This window comes from Aspergillus pseudonomiae (assembly GCF_009193645.1).
Source record: "Aspergillus pseudonomiae strain CBS 119388 unplaced genomic scaffold BDV37scaffold_87, whole genome shotgun sequence".
NCBI lineage: Eukaryota > Fungi > Ascomycota > Eurotiomycetes > Eurotiales > Aspergillaceae > Aspergillus > Aspergillus pseudonomiae.
Window position 1 is genome coordinate 21288 of NW_022476079.1, and position 10270 is coordinate 31557.

General features: G+C 51.3%; 3 protein-coding genes across 3 annotated transcripts; all 3 read left to right on the forward strand.

Annotated features, from left to right (window-relative positions):
• The first annotated feature begins 639 nt into the window (after positions 1 to 639).
• Positions 640 to 1513, forward strand: BDV37DRAFT_218069 (uncharacterized protein). The gene has a single exon (XM_032080109.1). The coding sequence runs from the start codon at positions 1030 to 1032 to the stop codon at positions 1471 to 1473; it is 444 nt and encodes a 147-aa protein (XP_031937224.1). The 5' UTR covers positions 640 to 1029; the 3' UTR covers positions 1474 to 1513.
• Positions 1514 to 2037: 524 nt separating this feature from the next.
• On the forward strand, positions 2038 to 4272 carry BDV37DRAFT_287101 (uncharacterized protein; the record flags this gene model as incomplete). Its single annotated transcript, XM_032088051.1, has 1 exon — positions 2038 to 4272. The coding sequence occupies one exon, from the start codon at positions 2038 to 2040 to the stop codon at positions 4270 to 4272; it is 2235 nt and encodes a 744-aa protein (XP_031937225.1).
• Positions 4273 to 6288: 2016 nt separating this feature from the next.
• Positions 6289 to 9669, forward strand: BDV37DRAFT_259083 (uncharacterized protein). Its single transcript, XM_032083102.1, is given in 4 exon segments — positions 6289 to 7827; positions 7878 to 8155; positions 8227 to 9433; positions 9449 to 9669. 3 exon segments carry the CDS (start codon positions 6776 to 6778, stop codon positions 9159 to 9161), a joined length of 2265 nt encoding a protein of 754 aa, XP_031937226.1. The 5' UTR covers positions 6289 to 6775; the 3' UTR covers positions 9162 to 9433; positions 9449 to 9669.
• The last annotated feature ends 601 nt before the right edge of the window (positions 9670 to 10270 follow it).

The following is a 10270-nucleotide window of genomic DNA, read 5'->3' on the forward strand; positions in this document are numbered from 1 at the left end:
TCTGTGAAACGTCCATTGATACAGGGAGCTATTGATAGCCTCCAATGATATTATCTTTATTCTTTGTGAGACCGACGGCCCTTTAGAATCAGGTGGAAGATACCAAACAAATAGAATAATCATCGGTTGTTGGATTTCTCGGGGGAAGAAAGACAGTCCAAGGTACTCACAGTCAGTACTGTGCTTTCAACGGAAAAGCCAGATTGGGACCTGTGCCCATACCTCCAGAATACAGACAGGTAACAAGTTCAACTCGATCGTGCCTCGGATTGGTTGAGGAGTACTATGTAATGCGGCTAGGCGGAAGATCTGTCCGGAGGCGATTTTTTTCCGGGAGGCCCATCATAATCGACTTTCCCCCCGGTGGGTCCGGCCAGGTAAAATAAGGTAAGAAATATGGCACTACCGTACTGGAGTAAAATAGGGCCCTCAGGCTTAACCATGCCCGTCGATGCTTTGACCAGGTCAGGTTAGGTGGGTAATTAATTCCCGTACCACTCATACTGTATGGTACCAATAGTAAATTCACTACCTTACCTCCTATTGTATACAGAGAAGAGGCTTGTTGCTGTCGGGCTGTTAGTAGGGTCATTTTTTTTCATCTGCCATCATTCACTACAACACAACGCGACATCTCTTCCTGTCCTCCTCCTCGAATCCTATAGTCTCTCCCACCGTGTTCTCTTGTGTTTCTCCTCGATTCCCTCCTCTGTGCGCGTTTAGTTCTCTTGTCTCTTCCCACTTCCCTTCTACCGTCTGTCTACCAACCTTTCGTCAGACGTTCATACTTCTTCTACACTACATGACAACAACTACTCCATCTTGGCCTGTACAACGTCCATTCGTCCAGGAACGTCTACTCCAAACAGCTTGTGCCACCATCTATTACTTCAATCTCTTCTTCATCACTGATCCTTTGCGCTTTCTTCTCGACTGCGCCCATCGCGCTTCTTCTCTTTCGCGAGCGTAATTGGAAGCAAAACTTGCTTATTCGCTCCAGATTTTACCACCTTGACAGCCTCATGCTGCATGCTACCAGCAGAGACTTTCTCTAAAGATTCACAATTTCTCTTTTCATCACGTCTGTACTTGTGCTTTGTCTTGTTTGGAGAGACTTTGGTTATTTCGGTTTCGCCCGTGGTTCAGAGCGTAGTCTTTTTTTTTTTTTTCCCTCATTTTCTTTTTCTGCATACCCGCCCGAATTCCTTACCGCGACAAAGTTCTACTTTGCGGACATCTAAAATTACTACACTACTCCGAAGTCGCCAAATTGTCCATCATCCACTCGACACGTTATCTCATTGGCACACTTTTTGTTCTGTCTTGATCGTGGTTGGGACTATACCGAGATTCTCTGCCTACCGGCTCGGCGCTCGACTTTTCCCTTTCAAGAAGGCAAGACTACGACTTCAATTTACTGTACTATCCCTGGCAGCCGTTCGCGACCAACCCACGGGCTGCGAGCTACTGTAGACCCAAACAACTTTTTCGTCGTCAACTTGTCAACTTGTCAACCAACACCCACACGCTATCCCCCACATCCCTTACTATTCCTGTCCGTATTTTCTACAAACGATTTCTTTACTTCCGTTCGAAAGGTATGTGACATTCCCGTTCAGTACATCTGGCCGGGCACTACTCTTCCAGTCTGGCCACCAGAAGTACCTACTTCAACCTTTTGTTCAGTTTTTCCTACTATTATACTCCCTGTTGGTAGGTCGCTTTTCTTCTAGCGGCCCGCCTGTATTTTTTTTTTTTTTTTTCTCCCTACCACACATGGTTTTCTTTTCCCCATCTGCCATTGCACATGCTACCCTCTGTTGTTCACGATTGCACTGCACGTACTCCGGGTGTCTTGGCACCGGAAGCGAACTTTTCAACCCAAGCTCTACTAACACAGTATATGTAGGCCCCAGTCTTGGGTCTCCTAGAGTGTGAAAATTGCATCACCTCTCATCGTGGATATCCATTTTTCTTTTTTCTTTTTATTTAATACTCTACCTTGACTCGAGTATTTCAAGTCATTTTCTTCTAGCCATGGCTCCAGTCGCTCAAAGCGACATTGACATGGACAGCCATACTTCGGACATGGCCAGCCACGACTCGCAGCTGCGCCGACAATTCTCCGAGCCACTCCATGCTCATTCTACATCGACTCACTCGCCATCCCCTTCACCCACCACCCCCAGAGCTAAGTGCGCATGGTGTGGGAAATTCTTTGAGTCCTCAGATGACGATCCATATTCTCAAAATGAGGCTCTCGAAGAACACATGGCTACGATGCATCCGCACATTGCCAAATTCTCTTTGTATGATGGCGTCGCCGATGAAGAGAAAGAAGAGGCATATGACGTCGACGAACACCCTGGAGATGACACTGTACTCACAGCACCAGTGTCGGAAGCAGATGATGCTCTGGAGGCCGAAGAAGACGGTCTAATGGAAGCCGCCGATGATGGTGTGCATGAAGGTACTGAAGCCATGGAAGGTTACGATAACGAAAATGACCAGAACGACCTTGACGGCCCTGATGCCGAAGGGGACGGAGACGGTCATGAAGGCGAGTCAGACCTTGCTCTATTCAATCAACTCCACGAGTTTTCTCGCCAAGAAGATTCGGTGTCCTTGGACAAACGTATTCATAACCTCTGGAACCTCCATGAAATCAGCAAGTTTTCTGGAGGTTTTGAAGAGACATCGGCCAACATCAGTGGAACCTGGATGAAAGTCTTCGAGGACCCCAAACGTGCCAAGAAACGTGATACATCTGAATTATTAGTACGCCCGGAACCTTACAAAAACTCAAAGAGCTCTAGAGGAGACTTTCTTGAGATCTCGCCTCTGGAAAATTTCTTGGTCCAACTCCGTGATCCTGAACTGCGCTCAAGCGATGAGCTTTACGCCATCACTGAAAACGTTGCCAATGTCCTAAAGGTATGGCAAGACGAGTACTTGGCCATCGAAAAGCTCTGCAAACATGCAACCCGGCAAAATGTAAAGGCAACCAGCGACCCACGGAAACTCGACCGACCCGAGGTTTATGAAGACAAGAAGGAGGCGATGCTCTACGGCTACAAGCATGAAACGAAAGAAGATAAAGTTCGCAACCAGAACCCCTTCGTTCAAGGTGGATTCAAGCCTACGCCAGCTCAGTTCAGAAAGATGACTGCCAAAGCTGGCCCAAATAATCCTAATCCGGACGGTTGGCCAACAATTACGAAATTCGGCGTTGAGCATGTTCCCAAGTTTCAGAACCCTCCGCGAGAGGAGTTCGTCGGTAAGGCAACTCGCAAGCGCAAGGCCGCAGAGTTGGAAGCAGCCAACAAAGCCAACGAGACCGACGAGGCATTGAACGGGACACCAGCACCCATAGAGGAAGAGTCATTTGGGAAGCGGCGCACTCGCACCCGGCGTGCTGGGGAGCTGGATACTCAACCCACAGGGTCTCCGGCCCCCTCACGAGGATCCGTTCGTGGCCGGGGCCGGGGCCGCGGGCGGGGAGCTGCGCGTGGAATGTCTCGTGCGGGCTCGGAGGCTCCGCAGCCTGTGGCGCCAGTGGCGCCAGCTCGGTCGGTTGGTCGTGGCCATGGCCGCGAGGCTGCAACGTCCGCTGGGCCGTTACAATCACGTCCTGCAACGGCTCAGTTGGCGCCAATTGAACCGGCGCCCAGCGGGGATTCAGCCACTGTGACTCCTGTCAGCACTCAGGCAGGCGTTGCCCATGATGAATTACTCGACCCCGCTGAGAAGGCTCGCCGCGAAAAGATCGCCAACTCCAAAAATCCAAAGCGGACAGAGGCCATGCTCAACCACTGGGCCCGGTTCAACCGGGAGGGCCGGACCCGTAACCCGAAACGATCCAAAGCCCAGATTGAGGCCGATCGGGCGGCCGAAGCTGCCAGAAAGGCAGCCGAACCTCCCAAGATTGTCGGCAAAAAGAAGAAATCAGACAGTCCAGTTTTTGGGGGGCCCCCGAGAGCCGACACAGGTCTTGCTCCAGCACCAGCCATGCCTGGGCCAGGCTCGCTGGCGCCCGGCCCTCCCGGTCCACATCCCCAACTGGCACCCATGCCTCCAGCGCGGGGGTCAATGGCGCCGTATGCACCCATCGATCCCCGGACGGTAGCGCCGTTCCCTCCGGCACCCCATGGCCCTCACGGTCTCCAGCCGCCGCCGCCCCAACCCTATCACACCCCATACCCCGAGCTTTACTTCCCGTACGGAGCAGCGGCTGCTGGGCTGCATCCCCCAGGCCACACACGGCCTGCATGAGGCTGCCTAGTTTTCTCTTCGTTTCATCTCCTTCTACAGTTGTACAGTTTTGAAATTTACTTTTTTTTTGGGTGGAGAGATATGGGCCATGTACACTTTGGATTTCTGTCAATATGTATTACCACCCTACGACTCGAGCATCATACTTTAGCTTCGGAGCAACCGTGTCTTAATCCTTGCTTTTGTTTCGTGGGTTGCATTGTCTTCTTGCTTAGCGTGTTGGGCCAGCAATCGGCGCAGGGGATTGACCTGAGTTTATTTTTTATTTTTTTATTTTTATTTTTTTTTTTTTTGTATAATTTTGTGATTTGGGCTCCGTCACTAGACAACATTGGCCGGGTGACGGGCTAGACGGTATTTGTAGGTTTACTTGTTTTGGTTTTGGAGAACAATTACTAGGTACTTGGTACTATTCCAGGATAACATGGGGACCATGTCAAAGGAGAAGGGAGGGGCGGGGAAAGAAAATTGAATGGGTTCATGTTGCTATGGAATTCAGATGTTCGGAATATCAAAATAAAAAAGTGCAATTCGACCTAGCCCCCCTCACGCCCAGTCGAATGCCACCCTCACGGCCCCGCGTAGACGTGAGCCCAAAGTGGCTCGCTGCTCTCAGTATCAATTAATATAACGATTGCAGGCCGGACAATCAATAAGAAACCGTTGAGCCAGCAGTGGGTGGGATCCCTGCCGACATCGATTGGCCCGCCAGGGATGCCTGCAGGGGCCTTACCTTGCAGGCAGTCCCACGTGTTGCGGGAGGGTTGGGGTCCAACCCGTCGAAGGGGGCGAAAAGATAGTATGGACTCGACGTGGTGGTTGTGGTTGTTGTGGTTATTTCCCGACTCAGGCTGCCGGTCTATTCTATCTTAGCGTTGAGGAACCAGGATCATCATAGTCCGAACGCTAGTCTGAGAGGAGGCAATGAGGGTAAAATGACTTGTCGATAGTCGAACTGCTCACTAAACTAACTTAATGAAAGGGACCTTCCCCATCCGGCATAGGGGGGGGGGGGGGGGAGAGAGTCATGGAGACGAGGCCCTGACTGTGGGTGTCGGAAGTCGCGCGCATCTAACTCACCCTTCGCTAAGTAGCAAGGACCTCTAGGCAACATCCCCAATTGCCGGGGTAAGTTCCCTTAGGCTGGGAGGCCAGAATGTATCTCGTCCAATGCCACAGGGCCGATCATCATTACAGCCAATATCGCCAGTTTGTGCTAGGGATCGATTGGGGAATTTCCGTCATGCCAGAGCCGACATCCGCCCAAATCCAGGTGGAGGATCTGAAAAATTCCCCAACGCAGTAATGGATGTACAGGGCTGTCAAGGGTACGGCGGGTGGCGCTGATTGGTGCGAGTCGGTCGCGCTGCGGGGAACGGGTCGCCCTGATTCGTCAGGTTTGAGTCTGCGATCACGCATCCGTGATCGTCTTAGTATTTTCGTTTGGGAATTTTTTAGGATTTTTTAGGTATGGGATTTTCCCACTTTCATGGACCTGCCCCGAGTCCTGGGTACCCGTTCATCCCATCCGACTATCGACTAGACGACGACTAGTTAGTCGCAAGTCTGCTTCATCTCTTCCGCGCGCTCCTGAATTTCATTGGCCGGGTGGAGTATACCCGTACTTTTTTTTCTCTTGTCGACGTTTCAGGGTCTGATGATGAGAACGGAGGAAAAGGTGCATACTCCGGCGAGTACTAGTAGGACACAAGACCGCAGAGAGAGAGAAAAAATGCCCCCCATGCCATCGAGTGTCGTCGACGACGCAATGGCGGTATCGATGCAGTGTCCAAGGGTGTATTCCTCGTGCGGACCTTATCAAACGCCCCCAGTTTTAAAATAAAAACCGTTACGGTTTTATTTGTTTCCTTCTCGTGTGTGTGACCCAGTAGAAACTTTAAAATGAATTTTTTTTTAAAAAAAAATAATAATTAAAAAAAAAAAAACCGATTTCGATCCCACTTGGTGGCTCGAAGATCACATGATTGGGGCTTGTTCAAGGCCCACTACGACCTTCGCGTGCAATCCATGTCAACACTGAATCCTTCTTCAGCATGGGTGACGACTTCTGCAGCGTGAGGGATCGGTGCCGCGGGAATTTTCAATTGGAAGCTTGCCGGTCTGCCTGTCCAGCCTGGATGCACGAGCGGGTGAGAAAACGTGTGGGATTTAGTCGTTCTGCAGCTTACTCGGCGTTCCCCTTTTTGGGGTGCGGAAATACAACTGCTGGGCCGTTAGATGGAGCTACTGCTCCATCGCGTGGTTTGGACTGTGACGGCCAGGGTGCCGCTATCATCGCTTCTCCAATAACCCGGACGACCCCATCGCCATGTACTATCCCTGGTCATATTGAAGAGATGGGGTTTTATAACGTTAGCAGCTTCAGCGGTCTCTGTCAGTTATCGTCGTCGACCTTTTCAGATCCTTCGCTGCGCTTCCGTCAATAACACTTCGGGTTTCCCTTTTCTACGCTAGCTCACGACCTCACCAAAGCCGACAGACCATGTCGGCTACCCCCTCAACACCTGGTGACCCGGGTATACTCCAACAACCAGCCCCCACCCAGCAATTAAATCGATCCTGTGAATCGTGTCGAGGTCTGAAGGTCCGCTGCCTTCCTGACCCCAAATCTCCCAATCAGTGCCAGCGATGTGCCAAGGCCAAGAGAACTTGCGTCTTTGTGGCCCCCCAACGACGACGACCACGCAAGCGAACCGATTCGCGCGTGGCTCAGTTGGAGAGGGAGATGCGACAGATGCGCTCCCTGCTCAAGGACCGCTTCCGCATCGACGAAGAAAGCAGCTCGGGCAGCTGTGGCAGCGAAGTCGAGGACTCCGAGGAACCTGACTTTGGGACTGACCCCCAAGAAACCTTATCCATTGTGCCGGATGCCCCGAGCAGTGCCTCGGGATCCTTCAGAAACATGGAGCTCTCGCCCGGCGTGCCACCCTCGTCGTCGTACTCAAACACCCTGAATAGTGGTTCTGATGCCTTTGCGTCTGCCACGCCGATCCCGCCCAGCTATAGTCTGGAAGAGCCCTCGGGCAGCGACATCATTGACCGGGGGTTAATCTCGCTGGAATTTGCCAATGAGTTGGTGTCCTTTTATATCACCGAGCTCACCGCTTTTGCCCCGATGGTTCTGCTCCCTCCACATACCACCGCCGCACAACTGCGTCGGTCGAAGCCCATGCTGTTTCTCTCCGTGATTGCCGCCGCTGCGATTGCTGTAGATGATAGTTTGGCGGTCGTCCTCAACCGCGAGTTGGTCCGACTCTACGCCGAACGGTTTTTCATCAATGGCGACAAGTCGTTCGAGTTGGTTCAGGCATTGCTCCTGATGATTGTCTTTTACTACCCACCAGAATCTCCGTTGAAACTGCAGAATTATCAGTATACGCACATCGCCGCCACCATGGCCCTGGAGATCGGGTTGGCCTCCAAATGTAAGATACCGAATAATGCAAGTCGCAAAGCGAGCAAGCGTGGTTCGTACGATGAACACATGGCGGAACAGGCCAGAGCAATTCTGGGGTGTTATCATTTGGCCTCCAAGTAAGGACAAGGAATACATGCGTAGAGGGCAGTTGCTAACTGTGACACAGCGTTGCCATGAAAACGCGCCGGCCCAACTTGCTCCTCTTCAACGACTGGATGCACGAATGTGTAAAACATCTGGAGCGTTCACCCCATATGATCGATCGACACATGGCGACCTGGTTCGAATTGCAGAAGATCGTTGACCAAGCGATGGCTTCCTTCGGTCTGGACGATACCAGCTCAACGACCCCGCTGACAGAATCACGAGTCCAGGTCATATTGAGGTGGTTCGACAACCAAATGCAGAATTGGAAAAAGAACGTTTCGGCGGACATGCTCACCGGTAATACTCCTCGGTATCTGGAAGATCGGAACGGTAGCGGGACCAAGGCTGACCACTTTCTTGCTTGTCAGTGACGATGACCTTCGAATACCATTTTACCAACCTCGCTATTTACGAGCTCGGCGTCGGCGAAGGTTATCGAGACCCCGATGCGATTAAGGAACAGTATTATGTACTCCCCGCACCGGACGATGCCCACCAGCGGCCAAAGACCCCTCTGAGTGCTATTCGCGTAGACATCACAATCAAATGGATGAATGCAGCTCAAGAGATGCTCGACTTCTTCCTAAGTTGCGACACGGACTTGATGCGGAAACTCCCCAATCTCATTTACACCCGAGTCGGTGTAGCCGTCATGTCACTCCTGAAGGTTTATTTTTCGGTCAAGTCAGGAGCCTTGGGCGAATTCGTGAGCCCTCAGTCCGTCAATATTGAGATGTACTTAGAGGCCATGACGAGAAGGCTAACTGAGGCAAGCGGAAATATGAAGTACAAGATCCCCAGCCGGTGGTTGTATATTGTCGGGATGAAGGCTCGAAACTGGTACGACCGGTTTCAGCAGCGACAGATGCAGACTGACGTCGGCCTTGCTCCACCGCCGAGTGCGAGTCCACGGCGCTCTGTGAGCCCGGCACCCATACAAACTGCACAGTTCAGCTCGGCCGACTCATCGCAGCCAGTAAGAACCCTTGCAATGAATGCCGAAGTGCCACAGATCGCAGTTATGCACCCGATGGATGGGGCCTATGGAGCATCGGCGGCCACGAACACGATGTGGCAGGCTGATCAAGCTAATCAGCCGGTTTATGTCATGAATCAATATGCCGGCTACCGCTCGCCTGTGGTGCCAACTCAGTACCCATATGGAGAATTTTCGCAGCCAGGTGTTGCGCTGGACCCCCCGCAGCCAAGCCAGCCTCCCGGTCCTCCTCGAACAGGGATGGAGCTTGATGGCTGGCTTCCCGATGGAAGTATCTGCGGGATGCCTCCGTTGCCGGGGATGTAAAGGGGTCCAAATGCAGGTACGATGGTTCGGACGGAGTTAGTTTGGAGTACATTTTTTCCCGGGAAGGTGCCATGGGGGGTTTTTTGCGTGATCAAACGTTCAATGTTCTTAGTCGCTTCTCTCTGGACATGGTGGAATGGGTCATTCTGGACAATGACCAGCGCCGTGGAAAGAGAGACTGAATCCCAGATTCGATAGATTTCTCAGAGGACAGAGGAAGAAAGGGAGGGGTTGAAAGGAAATGAAACGAAATGAAATCAAATCAAATCTAATCAAATCAAATCTAATCAAATCAAATCATCAGGTGAAACCTGTGGGAAAACTTCGGAGGAAGGCCCCCAACGGTTTAGTTCGTAGCAGCGCGTATTTCGACGTTCCCTTTCTCGGAGACTCGGTCGACCCCGAACGTCCGACGGATCGTGGGAATGTTTCCACTTTCGGCATGCTTCCAGAGCATCTGCGGAAGTTTGGCACGGCTAAATTGCCTGGCTAAATACGGAGGTGACTCCGCGAGACTCTTTCCAGCAGTACTAGTATTGATTTTCATGGGTTGCGAACGTTGTGCGTCCCAGCCGTGCGTATTGCGCCCGTTTCGTCGGCAACCGTGAAATTTCCCGTGGTTCTAGAGATAGCCGAGTCAGAGCTCAGTCACTAAAATATGCATACTGGATAGTTTGCCCACTTAGAGTTTCTTAGATCCGGGAGAAGTTTAATTTTGACTAAGTCACAATCTTCGGCATTCCATCGGCAGATAATAAATAGCCTTGTGGAAAGCATGTCAGTGTGGATTCCACTACCAATGATTGGGTCTCCACTCTTGGGGAGGTACGACTTGATCCAACAAAACTACTCCCCTTCGTTTATGTGCACGCTGTATTAAAGTACATTGCTTGAAAACGCATCCATGTTCTTCATCTCCAATTTCCCATCAGGACAGGCTGATGAGCATGGACCCTCTGACGTAGGATTTTGTAACCCTCAGCCCTAACACTCTACAGAGATACAAAAGCCCGTTCAGACAGTTAGATTCTTTTCATAGTAAGAAGCTGCGAGATTCACAAGGCCACGATAACTACACATCAAATAATATGTCAGGCCTTTCTGATCTA